Raw genomic sequence first — 20,071 nt, forward strand, 5'->3', positions numbered from 1 at the left:
TGTTTTCCTACAACAATTTTTTTTCCCATTAGTTGTAGGTTGCGAGGAATTTATCAAACCATAAAGATAAAATTATAACTTTTACATTAATAGAATCTAAATTTTAACCAAGTTTTTAATTTAACTTAGAAATCAAAAGTTCGAAAATAGAAAAGAAAAGATGATCAATAGTAATCAAATGAAAAATGTGTTGATTCCATATTTATCACTGCAATCATTTAGCCCAAAATATAATGAGATTATGAGAAATCTCCCTTCACTCAAGCAAAAAGTTTCGTTGATTTGTTTTATAATACAGTAAAAATGACGGGAGGTTTTATAATTTAGTAAAAATAATCTGAAAAAAAATCATATAGACCTATACTAAATCTACTAGTGTGCATAGTTCTTGATACCAAATTGAAAAAATAGCAGTTGGGCTCTTGATCGAGGTTATTAAAGGTTCGGGTCAATCATCCCACTTGTTAAACTAAAAATAACAATCATAGCTTCTAATTAAATCACCTGTTTAACAAAACAGAACTCTAAAAAATGCTGCCGTGCCATGGAAGAAATTCTCATCAATGAGCAAGTCGGTTCAGAAAGCAAGCAACCACAATATGATAGCTTTGATCAGTTCAAGATCTATACTATACCCAAGGGAAAAAGAAGCCTTCAAATTATGGGTAAAAAAGCAAACCATTTTGCCAGGCAGCATTTAGAAGCTATCACGAGAAACGAACAAACAATGGTAACTATATATGCTTCCCAGCAGGGTAATATGCCTGTTATGTGTATGATACGCCAACAAATTAAACACTAATCATTACCGCGGACCTAAGCTCGAACTTTCATTTCAGGTTAGCCACGCCAAAGATGAGCATATGAAAAAAAAATTCAGAATAGAAATAAACATTGCATACGATCTCACTTAACAGGCTTGACTTCACTTGCATTACCTTGTCTGTTTGTTCTACCCAAGTGAATGTCAATGACTCCATAGCCTATTTAGTTGCGACTGCTGCTGAGGCTGCAGCTGCTTCTGCTACTAAAGCAATTGGTTGACGAGCCTGCTGGCAAGCACCTATATCGAAAGGATGTAACTCGGTTCCATCAAAAATCATATTCACACCGGGGAGTACTACTTCCTTGCTGTCAGCTTCATCTGATTCGCCTTTCGTCGAAGTAGTGGGAAGGACTTCTTCAATTGGCCTTGTGGCAGCCTCATACACGGGAGCTAGAGCATAGGATCTGACAAATAGCATTCATACTATTAGCAAAATATTGTAAAACCATTGCCTCTACAGCTCTACAATCATCTTGTCAGTGTATACCCAATACTCTTTGTTAGGAACACTTTGGAGAGTGGATAAAAGGATAAGCATTTAAAAGTAAAATAAAATAAATAAATAATTAAATAAACTTAGCAGGATGGTCAAAAAAGTTGGTGACTTGAAGATTAGCAAAATTAGCAGACTGTAAACAAACAGCTAACAAATCTAAACGAACTCCTGGATGTGAGATTTGTTAGAAATTGTTTTTAGGTAAAGAAGCATAGACAGACCTGAGAATGGTACCATCAAAACTCAAAACTTCAGTTCGACAGCGATGCCGATTAGCAAGCTTAAGTCTCTGATGTTCGCTCCCAGCTCCTGAAATAGGAGATGAAGGATCCACCAGTGGATTCCACCTTCCACTAGCATAGTTCATAAGTTGTTTGGAAACTTCTTTAGGTTGTTCCTTCTGGTATAAAAGTCTAGCAGCTGGGCCTGTCGCTTGGTATTCTGCACAAACATCACGTAATCTCTTTCTCAATCCTTGCATGGCGTCATGATGCCTATGCAGTAAATCTGATTGAAGCAATTCAGATGAGACCACTCTTTTACAAATATTTTCACATAACTTGGGACTAAAAAGCGGTATCCCAAATTCTACACTCAATGGTACCCATTCATAGGCCTTTTCATCCGAAGAAAAGTTTTCCAACTCTCTTTCTTTGTAGAGTTTCAACAGCCGAATATAACCAACTGTCCACAGTTCTATCTTGTTCGCTAAAACAACTAACAAGGCATTCAAGTCTGAAATTTCTTCTTCAGATAGACCGAGATCATTACCTACTTGAGCAATTGAGCCATCAGAATTCTTTAAGGGTAAAGGAACATCAACGGTAATAGCTCTCCCAGTTTTATCGAGATCATATTTACTAAGGGGCTGCACCAATACAGCTGAGTATTTGAGAAGTGCATTTAAACAATGTAGAAGTACACTTCCTTTTACAAAATTTCCTTCAAATTTTCCTCCCAGGCCACCAATATTTGAACCATCCCAAGACCATATTAGAGCTTTCTCACAGCCAGCCAATGGGGCAGGAAGCATGCGCAAACATTGCCCTTTCATTAGTATAACTGACAGTGGCCCACTGGATACAGTTGAATATATAACCAATTTCATCCAAGGTGTCATAGATGAATAAGACGGAGGACCAAAATGGATAGGGCCTGTTGGTCCAGGAAGAACTGATGAAGGAGGAAGAGGAATCATAGAAACAACAACATCATAGTCACGAAGAAACAATCGATTCAATGTTGAAGGAGCAAGAGAAGCCAAACTTTCACAGCGTAGTATATCAACTTGATATTTCTTTATTCTCTTGAATGACTCTCCTCCAATATCTAGCTCATCAATCTGCATTGATTTATTATCAATTTGAAGAAGAGGAACAGGGTCGGATGCTTGACTAAAGGCAGTCCCACCATCTAAAGAGGTAGCAGAATTCATATCATCACCAGCAGAACCCTCAAAGACCAGTGCAGAACCGCTAGAATCATCAGCACATTTCTGATCTTCATCAATAGTCAAGTGTTCTAACTTTTCAATTGAAGCAGTGTCCGTTATCAAGGATGATGATTCCTTCTTATCAGAAGCTTCTGCATCTTGTTTATCATAGATTCCCTCCTCTCCTTTCGCATTAATGGCAACTCCACCTACCAATAAACATTCCAAAATACAGCGTAGGCTAAATGCATGGTTTGCAAATTCCTGCAGTTCACCCTCAAACTTTGCTCCTTCTAAGGTAGTCAGATCTTTGCAAAGATCAGCAATGCAAGCATGGCCTAGTTTTCCAGCTTCGTACAACGTTACAGCATGGGATTTCAGTCCTGATAAAACAATTAAAAGTAACAATAAGGATTTGAAATACATAAGCTAACATTTTTTTCATAAATAAAAATAAAGCAACGTATGTTACAGGCACAAAGATATCATGCAGGCACAATATTTGTCCATATACAAGGACAGCACTAGACACTAGTTAAGGCACCTAAAGTGGAATAGGTGTAGAAGATGGGAGGCAAGTTGAGGAGCTTGTTTAATTAATTTTCTATGAAATGTAACATATTTACATCCCCACCAAACTCTTTCTACGCCAAGTTTTTGCCAAGTGTTCAATTAATCTGTTGATAAAGCTGGTAAAGCAAAATATACAGTAGTTTATGTGATATCCAACAAATCAGGACTCTAACTGGAGATTTGAAAAACGATAATTTCCTCCATCCCTCAAGATTTTCCCACTTGATGGAGGGAACTGGGGGATTGGAACAAATGAAAAACTGAAACATCCATCAAATAAAGAACTGAATCAGCTATAGTGACATAACCAGAAGAAATATTGGTTTTCAAAGTTGGAGAGCCACCGATTGGGAGCATTTGCAATTACATCGAATTAATATGGTTTCCATTTTGGACTTGGAATCACCAAAATTATTGTCAAAGCATTTTATTCGACATGCTGTCAACACAAACTGAGATCTTCAAGAGTCCAAGACAACCATAAATGTAGCCCATCCAATTGAGATAAGTAAAACAAAGGCTTTATATTCCTAATGTCATTTCCTAATTCTATCTATGATCTCCTTGCTTCTTTTTTGGTGGGCAACCCTCTCTATAGTTTGAGGAAGACTCTTTGGTCGGCTCTTGTTTGTGCATTCTTCTGGCACCTTTGGAACACACAAAAGTGGACACGTTTTCAGGGATTCTACCTCTTCTTTTGAGAGTTTTATGGACAGGGTTCTACTTTCTTTTGGTGTAAAAATCAACACTCTTTTGTTCTTTATGACTAATCTTTTCTCATTTCCAATTGAATATCTTTTTTGTAATTCACCAATAAGGCGTTTGGAGATTTTTCTCCTTTATTTCATTAACCAATGAAATCGTTTCTTCTAAAAAAAAAAAGAAAAACTGGAAAAGAAATCTTAAATCACTAATTGACCCAAAAGTTTAAGCTAGTGGGTAAAGGTAAATTTAATATCATACCATTCGATATTCCCATTCACTTGTGAGCTTGAAATACGAAGAAGACCCAATAAGTAGAAACCAATTTAACGGGGGAGGAAATAGAATTGCAAAGGCTTGAACACGACCTCCCCACCTGTTCTGATAGTGGTATCATCTTAAATAATTGATTGACCTAATAGCTTAAGCTCGGGGAAGGTAAACTTAATACTATATCATTTACCAAAAAGAGAAAAAGCAAAGGGTCTATCCTATCTCACATGATAAAGTATCAGTTGAGCTAGCCAGGGTTTCAATTCTCTTTGTAGGATATTTTGTTCTACTTCTCTGGGTTGGTTCTTTCCATTTGCTATAAATTTTGTTTCTTCAGTTTGATCCTAAAGTCGAGAGGAAAAAGATAATAGACTCTGTACAAATAAAATTTTTAATTTAATGCTATTATAAAAAAGATTGTAAATAATAAATTATTAAAAACACCATTAAAAAGCTATAAGACAAACCTGGTGAAGCTAAAAGACAGACCTGGTGAAACTGACCCCATCATGAGATATGATGTTATATTAGCATCTACAACAAAGGCGACACGATTAGCAGAATCTGGTCCCAAACCATCTGTTCCAGAATACCCTTGAGAACCATCACCATCAGAAAACATATTTGATGAACCTGAAGCAGCTAGAGAACCATCTTCATCAGTGAAAATTGTCCTAGGAGAGTTAGGTATGCTAGTATCTTGAAGAACGGATGCTGGATCAATCACTTTTACTGCCCATCCCAATCTACATGCAAAAGAAGCAGCAGCCTGGAGCTGCAATAAGTCAGCCTGTAATGTCGCTGCCAGCTCAGCCACAGTTGCATTTTCACTTGAAACAACAAAAACTGCATACAATAACCTGAAATATAGATTATTCTTCATAAGGCCCAGCGGAGAAATAATACTAAGAAGAAAATAAACAAGTTGCAGTAGATAATTGCCTTACTCCTCAATCGGGTCTTCGTAGGACTGTTCACGGTTGGAAACAAACCCTTCAAGCCTTGAAACTGAATCATTGAAAGTATCAGTATCTCCATTCATCATCTCTAACATAGAACAGTAGTGGTTCCAACCAACAAGACCGATGCGCCTATTTATCCTTATTATTAATAATAAATGTAGCATTTTCCAGTACGCAACAAAAATTCAGATTAAAAAAAGTCTACAAGCCAAAAGACCACAAAACAGTAATAGTATTGCCGAACCAGGCACTTCACACATATATGAGATGATATCATGATACTGAAATAAACATTTTGTAAATAAGCTAAAACGAACAGCAGTAGTAGCCAAAGAACAGTACGGCATTAACGTATGTTGTATTAGATAAAACAGCAAGCAGAAGAGTTGACTTCTAAATTGAATATGAGATGCATAGTAAAACTAATTGGAGAGTTTTCAGGTGTCAGTCCAGAAAAATGTCTGACAGAAAGCATACCAAATTAAAGAAACCAATCTGTCATCTAACCCAAAAAATAAACATACGTCAAAAAATTGATTGCTTACCCTTAAAACGGTCATCTGGATAAACAGGAACATCAAAGTAGATCAATCCTCTTCTGTAAAGACCTTTTACAATTTCTGGGTCGAAGAGAATAAATGAATTAGCCTCCTCCTTACAAACTTTGTCAATCGTCGCCATTTCTTCTTCTGAGAGTTTCTAGATTTTTTAAAAGTAGCAAAAACTCATATCAAATGACAGAAAATAGAAATGATAGCCAATTATGCTTTGTCGTTTTTTTTTTTTTTTTTTTTGAAAAAATATGTTTGTTGCACACTAAGGTTCTTCTGAACTTTACCTTAAATTCTTCCAACGTGAAGTTTACAAGACAAACACCCCACCATGGTTCAATAACAAAATCAATAGGTTGGGTCGGTAAAAGTTCTCTTGCAATTGACTTGTTTAACTTCCACATAATTTTCTGAATGAATCAGGAAGAGAGATATTAATGCGCAAAAAAGCTCAATGTAGAAGAATGGTTGAAAAAGAACTCCACGTGTGATATGAACTAAAACCAATATTTGCAGGTGGAAAAATGACAAGGCCAGTGTAAACGTACAGAATAAATTAAATAAAATTTTATGGCTTTCTGCCCACAGACGATAAGTCTGCAGTGAACATGTATATAAATATGCATACTTGTGCTTTCTATATCGAAGAAAACTTTTACTAGTTTTTCCCTGGTCATTAAGATTTATGAATAATGTCAGCGGTTATGTCTATCCTCAACTTCAGAAACAGTCGGTCAGAAAACATGGCCATTTCATGGGTTTACATTTGTTGGCACACCCATCTTTGACCAATGATTTTCTTCTCTCTAGTTCTTTTTTTAAACAAGGTATCAGAATTTTCATTGAAATAATGAAAAGAGACTAATGGTCAAAAGATACAAAGCTCTACCTCGGAATATGAAGGAGATAAATAATAATCCAAATGATACCAAAACCTCTTCAGCAAGGAACCAAAACTAAAAATCCAACCAAAAAATTTGAAATAGAGATCAAGAATGTTGTTTCTCTAGTTACATTCACTATCATTCAAACTCAGCAATTAATAATAGCTTTCATCTCCTCGCTAATAGAATTTACCATAAATAAGGAAAAAAACCTTCATGTAACGCTCAACTATTGAAAGCAATAAACACAAACATGAGGCTTTATGTGGAAACCCAAGGATCGGGAGAAAAACTACGATATTGTTAATTTTATTATTTTCTGATGATCTACAAAAGTACAGTGAGGGAGATTAAATAGAATACACAAGGGCATAAGAAAAAAAAGGAAAAGAAAGATTGGTAAGCTTTCCATAAATGCTTTTTTCCATAAACACCCTAAGGGTCAAGCCCACAAATTCGAACATCAATAAACTTCTTTGGGAAATACATGATCTTGCAACCCAGTTCAACAGATTGGTGGTAAGATCAGGAAGTTTTTGAACTACTAAACTTTTTTTTCACACCCTTATCTTTTCCTTTTTTTTTTTTTTCGTAAACTATATCTAAATTCACTGTGCAAGTGTAAATACGGCAGTAGGTTGTCTCAAAGAACAAAGGATCTTTTATCCTAGACTTTTTGCTCGAATTGAAGCAATGAAGGGCTGAATCTCAGAGAATCGTGGCAGAAAGGCCACTTATCCTAGACTTGAAGCCACATACACTCACAATTACCTTATGGAAAAGAGAAACTCTTGCAAATGGAACCTCCGGAGCCCTTCTTTTATAGGAAACAGAGATATACATTAAGAACCAAAATGAAAGAACATCTCTAAAGGATCTATGCTTTTCCACCAAAACTGCCACCAGTCAAGCCATCCTTCATCCCATCATCAATCTTCTTGGGGAGACAATCATCCAACGCAAATAAATCAAAGATCCTATTCCACCCTTTGAAAGCAAAGTCACAATGTAAAAATAAGTGGTCGAAGGCCTCAGCTTCCTTGAGACAAAGATAACAAATAGAAGGGGAGAGAGACCCGTTAGGGAACTTCCTTTGAAGCTTGTTTTGGATATTTAGACTTCTATAAGCAAGGGACCAAAGGAAAAACTTCACTTTTTTAGAAATTTTCAATTTCCAAATAAGATTGACCGTGGAGAAATTGGCCTTTGCAGCCCCCATAGTCATCTTCGAAAAGATGAACTTAGTGGAAAAAAAGCCCGAGGCTTCCAACTTCCATCGTAAGCCATCCTTGGAACTGCTCACAACCCAATCAGTTAGCAATTAAGCTATCCTTGGAACCTCCAGAGCCCCTTGCTTAACAAGAGCAATCAAAATCATTTTTCTAGTCCAATTCATGTGCCTAAAACCTCCTCTTACAATGGTTTCCCATAGTACCCAACTACCCTGACAATTTCCTTTCCATTTGACTACCTAGTATGATGATATTTGCTTCTTTATATTAATTGATCCTCATGGATTAGTTTTGGGGCGATTTTCTCATTGCCCCTTGCCTTTGTAACATTCGGTTTCTTATCAGTAAAAGAATAAACCCCGTCCTTCACTGTTTTCCACCAGAAGTTCCTCATAGGACTGGTGTGACCAATATTTGAAGAAATACTGGCTACCATCATAATAGATGTTACTATGAATCTATAATTATAAACAAGTTTGTTACCAAGCCCAACGGTAAGCCAAAAATTGATAGCACAACTTAAGTATTGATTGGAGTATGTACAAGGCCTTTTCAGCATATATAGACGGCAAGTATTTACGCACGCAGAAATTTGTGAGTACATGCACCTTAAACAGGTATAGTGAATTTAAAGCTAGCTCAAAATTAGAATTACCATAAATAACATATAAACATAACCCTAGTACCTTGGATCTGCACTTATTCATGATATCAATAAATTCATTCCTGCCAATTCCTGTCAACCGCAACGCATCAGCCGCACTAAAATTTGGGATGCTGTCATAAGGATTCTCTGCAAGTAAATAAAAGCACACATAAATTATCAGGCCACAGTAACCATCCAAAGCCATGAGAATGATATAGGATACTAAAGAAGGGATGAAGCATAGAATACTATATGTTCCAACGAAACATTTCAGCACCCCCGTTTTAATCTAAACATTCATTTTATCAAGTTGCAGTAATTATCAAAAGCCACCACTTCCTTGCACTTCAAGAAAAAGCAAGTCACTAGAGTGACCGAATAAATTTAGAACCACCATGTACTGTAGGATAAGATACTGATCAGAGAAAGAGATTTAGGAAACCTCTAGGAACTCAAATTTAGCTGACACAAATAAATGACAGAAAATAATTAAAACCCATTCCAACATCTTTTCTATTTTGATACCCAAGTCTCCCATCCTAAGGAGCATGGTGATCTAGGATTTTACAATCTGAAGATTAGAAATTCCACCCTTCTTGCCAAATGGGTTTGAAGGAGGAAAATCAATGAAAATACGCCGTATGGAGGAAGGTTATCGATCCACAATCATACCATGGTGAAGTATCACAAACCTCAAAGGCTTTTAGCTACAGATTACGACTTATTGAATTGTCTGACTAATTCTAAAAAACTTGGTATGGTACACTTAATTAGTTTTTAACTAATAAACTTATAATAGTTTCGCAACAAGTAAATATAAAGCATAGGTTTTAAGAAGGCTCTTACCATTTTTCATGACCTCAAATATCATATCGCAGTAATATCTAAAAGGTGATATTCTCATTACGCGGCAAACATACTCGGCAAGGTGGTAAGGAAATAGCTGCAACAAAAACACCGTTGTTTTAAACACTAATGGAAGGAAAAGTAAATAAGCAAATAAACAAGGTGGTGATATATGTATGCATGCTGGTATAGTTTTCTTGTCCAAAAATTCTAACGGAGTACATATCCCAGAAAACCTTTTTGTACTCAACGATCCCTTCCCTGAGACTCAGCCTTCTTTGGATCCAGAATTAGAGACTCCCAACTACTTGCAAGTCAATATACCATAGGGTACTTTGTATTATAAATGAATGGATCCTATTGAGAGTAGAGACGTAGAGCAAACACAAATTTACGTGGAAACCCTAGTACAGGGAGAAAAACCACAATGTTGATGTTTCTTATTATTTTCTTATGATAATAAAGATATAAAGGGGAAAATATTTATAGGTAACAAGAGCCTGATTAAAATAATAAAAAATTAGGGCAAAGTAAATCTTAACTCCCTTTAGGCTTTCAACATGACCTAAGCCCACTATTTCTAACAGATCCAAAAGCCTTTTACTCATAACTACAAGATTGAGTCCAGGGACAATTGCCACTATGCCCCACCCTTAGGTTTTCTTTCATAGCATGTATGGTTTTGTATCATAGTAATAAGTAAAAACTAGTCTTTCTACAATCCTTGTTCTCCAAGTTGATAGAAGTATAATTATAAAACATTGACTATCAAGCTCAAAACATCATAACCATCTCTGTGAACAAAAATTTCAATAGTTGTGCCTTGCAAGACAGCAATTTAGGTAGAAATTTATACAAGAACTCTAGCAATAACCAAAGTGACACTAATTCCATAAATAACTGAAGAACTGTTGCTACAACACAGACCGCTAGATTCCTTCGCAGATACCGCATCATATCTTCATAATATTCACTTTCTTTGCATACTTTGCGAGCGAAACTAGTGTTCCATTGCAGTCTCTTCTTTATACAGTGGTCAATAATCCTGCAGGAAATTTACATGCATCAGCTTGAAAGATTTGATCCCATTTCATACTTCAGGGAAGCTTGGATTATTGATGCTCGTATATTTTAGCACTAAAATCAGGCAATTGCTTCCAGCCTGCCAACTTTTGCAATGGTTAAGTGACAGGGAAATCACCACTTTATGTTCTATGAGACTTTTTTCTCAAAACAAAATGTTCAAACTTTGAATGAATACCAAATGTGCTGTCCTTAAGGGAATATATATGCAAGAAATAAATAGTTTTTTGAGAATTACAGAACAGCTTTTTATAAACATGCAAAAGGTTGAAGAAGAGAATGAAGAACTCTTATTTGACAAAATGGAGCGAGAAAAAATGACTAGTCTTCCCAACACAAGCATTAGGCATAGGCAACGGCAACGGCAGAAATATTCCAATCAGCATAGACCATGAAATGTAGTTTTTGAACCAAATAGTTTCTTAGACAAAGTAATGGCACAAAAAATGAAGTTGAAGAAACAAATGGGAGACATCGACATACCTCCATATAAATAGTTTAATTGCAAGGGGGAAAGTCTGAATATTTTCAAGTCACTATACAACATAATCTACAACTCTTCTACCTTTTATTACTTCAGAGATGAATAAAGGAGAAGTTATATCAGATCAAAATGTACTATCAGAAGGTTTTTAGATAATTTCACTAGCAAATAGTTATTATGCTGCTTGCCAACTTGAGCAAAGCTTAATTGGTTCAGGTATATGCCTCAACCAAGAGATCAGAAGTTCAAATCCCCCCCCCCCCCCATTTGATGTTGAACTCAAAAGTAGTTCCTAGACCACATGAACCCCAAGCTATAAAGCACAGATACTTCATGTGAGGCAGATAACCAATATCATATACTGATACTCCCAAACACTTCCTAAGTTCCTAGATATGTATTTGATACACAATTTTGCATATTTAATTTTTAAAATATCAAATACGTGTGTCCCCTTCCATAACTAAGTAGCCTATTTAAAAAACGCACTCCCTCAATCCAAAACTAAAAGAAAAAAATAAATAATCAAACCCTAGAATCATGTAATCTCCATCTACACGCCTGAGTCAACATAGTCACACAAAAAATAACCCGGTCGATTATCTTTGACTATCCAACTAAGAAGTTCTTAGCTTATCTTCACACTTCTCCTCCTTTTAATCCTCTTCTTCTCATGATCTGGCCTCAGTGTCCCACCAACTTTTTATATTGTATTTTATTGACTATTGTATTTCAACATCTTTGATGCTGTCCTGTGCATTGTATTTTGACCTCCATAATTGGTTACTAACGAACTTGAACTCTAACCTCTGCAACAAGGTGTAAAATATCTATATTTCATAGGATAAGAGTGAAATGCAAAAATCACAATGTGAGCAAGTTCCCCCATAGTTCGACAGATTATGATAGTTTATACCTCTTGGCTTAAAGTGCCTAAATCTACTAAACAATTGAGCTATCGTAAAAAGTCAAAGGAAAACCTAAAGACTGCCAACACATGTTTCTAACCTTCTATGCCACTCTTCTTTGGACGACAATGTTGCTTGCAGCCGCTTTGGGAGACTCTCCCAAGCACATTCTTCTTTGATTGCTTTCAATAGTAATTGTTCCTCCATAGTTGCTGGAATGTGCTGCATTTTCCAAAAACCTCAATTCTACTCCTCTGTAACTAAATATTGAGCTGCGAACACGTATAACTGCAAAAATGAGAAAGAAAATCAAAATTAACCATACATTGAGAAAACTGATACATTCAAAAACAATTCCGCAAACAGAAGAAATGCGTAATTTCTAATTCAAATTTCGACCAAAATAAAACGGAATTAACGTTATAAGCATCAAAAGATCAGTCAACTGTGAAAAGCTCCGCGTGCAGCAACTACTAGATTGAATAAATCAAACGGTGAAATAACATCGAAGAATGATTCCAACCTAGACACCGATCAAGCAGGCCGGTTTAGTAGATCGCCAATGTCAGTTATGAGCATGCTGTGTGTGATATCGGATTGAAGTTGAAACAGTCGAAAGATTTGTAGATCTTCCGTTTTACAGTGTGTAAATGATGTGAGAGTTTGAAATTGCGATTGAAATTGAGAGTTGAAGAGTTCAATTCCGATGGCGCTTGACAGCTTGCGCCGATGACCCGATGAGCGTTTGTCCTTCGGATTTGGATATTTCTTTTGAAGATGGATCGGACTCTTAATTGGGTTGTCCGGTCAACTTGACAATGTTGGAATAAATTATATGATTTGTGACCATTCACGTTGGTTTATAAAGTAACTATTCGAATACTCTATAAATACTATTGTTAAATTAAATCAAACATTAAATTAGAACGTTAATTTGTCTAAATGTTAAAAATATTTACGTGAAATTTTAAATATTAACTAACTTTCATCTATATATATTGATAAATATTAATAAAAATTTATCATCATATCTATAATTGATAAAAAATAAAATTTTGTTATCGTTTGATTTTGCTATATTTAAAAATATCTTATGAACACAATTTTAAAGTTAAGAGTATCGATTTAGTATTGCATTTCCATGTTGTGTTTTATAATTTTATTCTAACATATTTTTAAAATTTTAAAATTAGTTTATTTATTTCCGATAAACACTCATTTGAAAATATGTATGTATAGATAATTTTAACTTTTTTTTTTTATTTTATAGTACGAATTGAGCGTGGAATAATTTAAACTTAAAATTTGTGTTTTGTATTTTAATATTTTGATTTTCTATTGTTGTATAACAATTATTCATTTATGTTTTAATTGAAACTTTAAAATTTTTGAGGAATTTCAAATAAATTTCATTATTTGTTATTATATGATTTAAAAATATATAATTATTTCAAAACTTTTTTAACTTGAAAACATTTTTTAGCTGGTCGGATTTTTCAAAATTTCATAAGATTTTAAAGTAAATTACATAATTAATGTTGTCGTTTTCTAACTTATAACTAACACATTGGTAGATAAAAGTCTTTCTTAATAAATTATACCCTCTTTTTTTTTCGGTCTTCATCCAAACATAAAATTTTAAATTTCTTTCAAATGTTTTTCGTTACAAACAAAATAAAAAATTTAAAATAACTTTTCGAAATTTCTTCAACTTTCTAGAATCAAAATGAAGGATTAGGTTTAATACCACATCGACACTGTCTCTTATATATGCACATCAGCACAGAGAGTGTAAGCAAAGAAGAGAGCTAAGAGGTAAACCTACCGAAAGCAACCACACCATGTCAGTGTCATCGTTTTCGCACACAAACTGATTCTATAGATATTACCTGTAGAAAAACAATTTTTATAACGAAATAAACAAAAATATTTACAAATTAATATAGCAAAATTTTACTTTTTATTTACGATAAACTGCAATAAGTTTACATAGTAATCTTTCGTTAATAGATAGTGACATTTTTTTATATTTATAAATATTTTCAGCAATTTTTCAAAGAAATATTCTATAAATATAGTACTACTCATCAAAAAGAATATTCAATAAATAGAAAATTATCACAAACAGGTCGGGAGGTGAATACTATTTTATAGTATGAAATTTCATCTTAAAATCAATTGGTAACGAGAGGAGTAACTTATTTATCTTAGATGTAGTGTGAGTCTCCTTATATTTTTTCAATGGTACTTTCAACATCTCTCCCAAACAGAAAAAGGAGTAAAAGCTGTCATCAATTAACTAGAAGAATTCAATCATTGTGAACTTGATATATGTGATATTCATTTACTATAAATTATTAACTTAAAACAAATTAATAAAAGATTCAAATTAAGTCCACCAATGATAATAAATGCATGAGATCTAGAACTTCTTGAGACTAATAAGTTTGGTTCAATAAATGGTAAATTTAGTATATTAATTGTATAACTGACTAATCATTAAATATTATACTCACACACACACACAAAAAAGAAGGAAAGAAAAAAAGAAAGTAAAATTAGACTAATAGAAACAAAAATGAGAACTAATCATTAAATTAATTTTTATTAAGAAAAACCAATTGATTTGATGGCTAACGTACACTACAAGAATTTTGAACTATGTCGAACTTTTTTTTAGATGTCGGTACAGATGTGTTGTGCTGACGTATTTTTATTACGTGGGAGCATCATTGTTTTTACTGGCGAAAACATTTTTATGGACAAAAATTATATGGTCTTAATATAAATCACCTTCTACCTTCCCTCTCAATGTCATCAAAGCTTGAATAGGCTGGTGACCCTACTACCTTCTCGGCACCACCATCTATATTCAACAATCAGCTTGATGAAGATGTAGGAGGTGACGTCGAGTAGAGGAAAGAGAAATAGATAACATATATTCTATTTTAAAATTAATTTGCTATGAAGGAAGCACCTAGCTCATGTATCTTGTAAATATTGTGAAGTTCTCGATTGTTTCAACGTAGGATACTCGAAACCTAAAGAAACTCATTTTCTTTAATTGAGTTCTTTTTCTTCTGATGATCAAATAATCTTCCACTGCTATTGTATTTTCAGATGGGATATTGCAGCAATTGATCGATTGCATAACTACATGAAATTATGTTTTATTACTCTCCACTACACCATCAATGATATGGCTTTCAAAACTACTCAATGATCATGAAGTCAATGTCATTCATTATTTAAAAAAGAAATGGTAACTTTTATTCTAATTCCAAACTTTTCTTTCCTCATTACCCTAAATTATTCTTATCAACTAATCCTCAATTAAATATTGTAGTGGATAGATTTATGCAAAGCATTTTTGGTAGAAGCAAGATGGTATTACACAAATTACATACCAAAATTTCAAGAGTATTTAGAGAATGCTTGGGTTTCAGTATCAGGATCTCTTCTTCTTGCTCATGCTTATGTTTTTACCACAAACTCACTGACAATTGAGGCTTTGGAATGCTTACAACATTACCCTCGTATTATTCAACATTCATCCATCATATTTCGTCTTCCCAATGATTTAGCTTCATCATCGGTATAGTTCATTTTAAATTTTATCCTCTTTATGCATAGTATTAATAAATATTTCTTTAGTATCGATAATGAGGTTTTTCTAAATATTATCCAGGAGGAAGCAAAGAGAGGAGAGGTTGCTAAATCTATACAATGTTACATGAATGACACGGGTGCATCGAAACAAGAAGCAAGACGATACATAAAGGATTTGATTATGGAATTGTGGAAAATAATGAATGAAGAAGTTCAAGCATTGAACAATTCACCATTATTCTGTAAGGATTTCATTAAAATTGTTTTAAATCTTGCTAGAACTTCAACTTCTCAGACTGTCTACCAACATAGAGATGGGCACACTATTGAAGATCATGAGACTAAGGATCGTGTATTATCTTTATTTGTCAAGGCCGCTTAACAGAAATAAAAGAGGACACGTATCTGTTAAGTGACATAGAATCCATGAAATACCAACTTCAAAATCACTTGTTTGTTCCATTCCTTCCAACAAGTTCAAAGTAATATCAGTGGCAAACACAACTTAATCCAAATGATAAACAAGAGACTCTGAGTGAACAGAAATCATTTCTATGACGGTGAAGGCCAAGAAGAAGAAGAGAAAGAAAAGACATTCAAGCTATATGTTAAGTTACTGCATTTTATTTATTTGCCAAAACTTATTTTCTGATAAGCAGTGCAAAAGAGTGTGAGTATACTACAGGGGAAGCCAAAAAGAGAGTCGATGTATCTGCTCTAATGGCTATTGTAATGACAAGGGTATAAATGGAAAGTAAAATTCACAGCTGCAATGCCGGAGAGACAAAATATAGAACCACCCATTGTATAAAATACTATCAAATAATGTAATCTGACCATTCGGATATAAAAGAAGTATGATCCATGGATTCTCCAGGAATATCCTCGAGCTGCGATGGTTTTTCCTTCCCCCCCACTAGCCTCGCGGGATTTCCCACGGCAGTTGTGCGTGGTGGCACGTCAATCAGCACCACAGATCCTGCCCCGATTTTAGCTCCTTCTCCAATCTTCACATTGCCGAGAATGGTTGCTCCAGCACCGATTAAGACTCCATCCCCAATCTTAGGATGCCTGTCTCCACACATCTTTCCTGTCCCTCCAAGAGTGACATGATGAAGAATTGAGACATTGTTGCCTATCACTGCCGTCTCACCAACCACTACACCAGTAGCATGATCGAACAGAATGCCTTTCCCAATTCTTGCTGCAGGATGAATGTCGACGGCGAAGACATCAGCAATGCGTGATTGAAGTGCTAGTGCTAGCGGCCTACGTGATTCATTCCACAGCTTGTGAGCCACACGATGAGCCTAAAAGAGAAATGACTTGCTGTATAAGGATAGTGACAAAAGAAACACAAAGCTGACTTTGAACTTCATAAATCATTAAAACATAAATGGTGCTTTTGACATTTAGTAACTTTTCCCAAGACATGAATATATATCCAACAAAGAATCATCATGTGAAAAGGAATCCGGTATTCTTTATCTGATATATCCTTATTTTATTTCTGCCTTCTGCTTTAAATGTGGAAAAGTAGTCCCCAGTCGACTCACAAAATCACAATCTTTGAAGAATAAATAAAACAATAAACAGACTGATCAAATCAAAGAACGCCTCAATTTTCAAATCATCAAAATGAACCCTAAGAACCTCTATTTTAAGGCAAACGAGGTAATCCCAAATAGTTCAAATTATAGAAAAATGTCATTTCACCAAATTCAAAAGGAAATTGAAATGTGCAATTTCTCACCTGGCAGGCTAAGAAACCTTTGTAATTGAGGAGGCAATGGGAAAATGAAACACAGGCTGGGTCCCGTTCACGAGCTGCTCGCAAATCAGCGACAGCAGCTGATCGTAGACCATAATCAGTGGAGAAAGCGTTGAGGAAAAGATCGTAAAGGAGAGTGGAAAGAAGCGTCGAAGAGCAGAGTTTGTTCCCCAAATGGAACGAAAGTGATCTCTCAAGTGATGAATGCGACAAAATCGTCGAGTAAAGATAGCTAGCCAGTGCTGGCTCTGACTCGGCATCTTGCCGTGCTTCCGCTTTGATCTGCCCCCAGAGCCATGTCTCATCATTATTCATAGTAGAATCCACCACTGCTATCGGAGACTGAGATGAAAATCGAAGCTCACCGATTGGCATGGTTGGAGAAATGGAATTACAGTGACTAAACTACAAAATATAGCCAATAACGAGGGGAACGAAATCAAAATCTAGAATTCTATGGTCTTAAACCAGAAATTAACTCTGTCAAAAAATGGAAGTGTGGTGACAAAACCACAAATTGATACTGTTAGGACAACAAACCCCCCAAATATCTCCACAATGGTATGATTTTTGTCCACTTTGGATATACACCGTTATGGCTTCGCTTTTGGAACCATCCCAAAAGGCCTCAAACAATGGAGATACTTATCCTCACTCATATACTCAAGATCATCCTCCTAACCAATGTGGGACTTTGGTCACATCACAAAGTTAATGAAGTGAAAATCTAAAATTCAATGAGCCTACCAATTCGACAAGGAGAGTAGTTTCCATTTAGGTCCAAAAACATCCCAATTTCATCACAAGTCGAAAGCTACATAATGACATGCAACATTTACAAGAGGGACCTTATGAACAACTTACAAAGATGCCTTTAAGTTCTCAATTTCTATATTTTTTTTCTAAACTCATCGATGCATTTTTGAGTTCAACAATTGCAGGTGTAAGAATCAAACCATCAATAAGACAATTGGAAACTTATCTACACATCATGTTATCCACAACACTTATACATGCTCATTTAACATGAACAATAAACTGTAACATGCCAACACACGAATAAACATATCATGAAATGCAGGCTCTCTATTTAAGCTTGAAGAGCTCACTCAACATTAGATCATGTGTTTGAACCTTTGCAAAGTTATTTCTATTTCAGGATAAAAGATGCGAAGATTGTTAGCCAGAAATCAATGATTTAGAAGAACCAACCATCATTTCAGGCCATGTTGTATTTTTTTTTTTTTTTTTCTGCTGACAATGATTTGTGAGGTTATACTATTTGTTCACAGGTGCTAGAGTTGAAGTAGAATGCAGAGATAAAAAAAAAAACCCCAATGCCAGTTTCAAACACCAAGTTAAAACCAACAAAAATGGGAAATTCAAAGTTGTGTTGCCATTCTCAATTGCTAAACATATCAAGAAAATTGAAAACTGTTCTGTTAAATTGATCAAATCCAGTGAACCCTTCAGCTCCGTGGCCTCCTCTGCATCTTTAATCTAGATATTTAAAGAAACCAGACTTTTCCCTCTCATTGTTCAAATTCGATTTCATATGCCAACAACTATTGATTATTTTTTATTTTAATACATATATACATATAGAAACGACAAGCAATCCAATTATTGCGTTTAAGATTAGTGAGGAAAAAAGGAAAGGAACAGGAGAGGTTATTTATAAAAGCCTAAACCCCAGACTTGTGTCCACGGCATGATTTTGACTCGCAAACAACACTTTATTGGGGTATTAAACTAAAGAAACAATAGTATCACTATCTTAACAGTGAAATAGAGAAAGCCGAGAAATAGAGAACATTACTTACTGGGAGAAACGTCGTCGTCGTCGGCTGAACGGCCGTCGAGAGAGGGAGGGATTTTTCGCTCTGTTTTTCGGTTGAACGGCCGTCGTTGGTTGAACGACCGTCGTCGAGAACGGCCGTCGGCAGTGGATAGACGAGCAGAAATCGTGAGAGCTAGGGAGACAAGGGTTTTTCCTTCTTCACGTTCGGCGCACACTAGCAAAAAAAATAATAATAATAAAGGAAACGCGCATTGCCTTTTTTTTTTCATCTTTTTATTTTTTTTGGACGGGGTATCCAACAAAGCAATAAAAACACCATTTTCTCGCAGTGACTAACCTTAGCGACCAAATTTTGACTATAGTAATATACATACTTTTTGACAACAAACTATTGCGACCAACTCCAATATCACTTTGTACGACCAACTTTTGCCTCCGACAACCACCTAGCATCTAAGACTATTTTTTTTTTTTTTTTTTGTGAAAATTACCTTTGCCAGTCAACTTCAACAACCACCTAAAGCTTCAACTTCGAACTCCAACAACTACCTCTACGATAAACTTCGAATTAAATCATATTTGATAAATAAACTCTAACAACAATCATTTGTAGCGGTCAATACCAACATTCACATTAGGCAACCAAGAACAACAAATATCACCACAACAATCACATCTATCAACCAACTTCGACGATCTTCTTAAACAACTAACTTCGACCACCAACTTTGTCATTCGTCTCCAACGACTAACTCGACTAGTAATATATTATAAAAAGAAACAAAAAACATGATGATAAAAGTGCTTTTAAATACAAAATTGAAATTATTGGCTTATAATGTAATAGCAATTTTACTTTGATAAGCTGTCTAAAGATGACCATACCGTTGTTATTGACCTATTTGTCACAACATTAGTAAAATTAACTGCTCCTGTCAATCTCACAACAATCAATAAAGATGTATTCTTTCATGTTTACTCGGGAAGACTAA

At 35.0% G+C, this 20,071-nt stretch overlaps 2 protein-coding genes across 4 annotated transcripts; both read right to left on the reverse strand.

Moving 5' to 3' along the window:
• Positions 1-632: 632 nt before the first annotated feature.
• On the reverse strand, positions 633-12,730 carry LOC103503683 (uncharacterized). The gene is made up of 11 exons (XM_008467971.3): positions 12,422-12,730; positions 11,999-12,186; positions 10,351-10,468; positions 9,424-9,520; positions 8,618-8,724; positions 6,103-6,225; positions 5,810-5,963; positions 5,250-5,310; positions 4,792-5,162; positions 1,544-3,137; positions 633-1,230 (listed from the first exon to the last, which is right to left on the reverse strand). Exons 2-11 carry the CDS (start codon positions 12,124-12,126, stop codon positions 984-986), a joined length of 3,000 nt encoding a protein of 999 aa, XP_008466193.1. The 5' UTR covers positions 12,127-12,186; positions 12,422-12,730; the 3' UTR covers positions 633-983.
• A 3,379-nt stretch (positions 12,731-16,109) lies between these two features.
• LOC103503685 (serine acetyltransferase 5) lies at positions 16,110-19,399 on the reverse strand. Of its 3 annotated transcripts, none has more exons than XM_008467977.3 (3): positions 19,102-19,399; positions 17,261-17,620; positions 16,110-16,817 (listed from the first exon to the last, which is right to left on the reverse strand). In XM_008467977.3, the coding sequence occupies exons 2-3, from the start codon at positions 17,591-17,593 to the stop codon at positions 16,326-16,328; spliced, it is 825 nt and encodes a 274-aa protein (XP_008466199.1). In that variant the 5' UTR covers positions 17,594-17,620; positions 19,102-19,399; the 3' UTR covers positions 16,110-16,325. The 3 variants fall into 3 exon arrangements, with proteins under 3 accessions (XP_008466199.1, XP_008466197.1, XP_008466198.1); XM_008467975.3 differs by having other exon boundaries at positions 17,261-17,683; XM_008467976.3 differs by having other exon boundaries at positions 17,261-17,678; positions 19,102-19,320.
• Positions 19,400-20,071: the final 672 nt, after the last annotated feature.

This window comes from Cucumis melo, chromosome 4 (assembly GCF_025177605.1).
Source record: "Cucumis melo cultivar AY chromosome 4, USDA_Cmelo_AY_1.0, whole genome shotgun sequence".
Classification (NCBI taxonomy): domain Eukaryota; kingdom Viridiplantae; phylum Streptophyta; class Magnoliopsida; order Cucurbitales; family Cucurbitaceae; genus Cucumis; species Cucumis melo.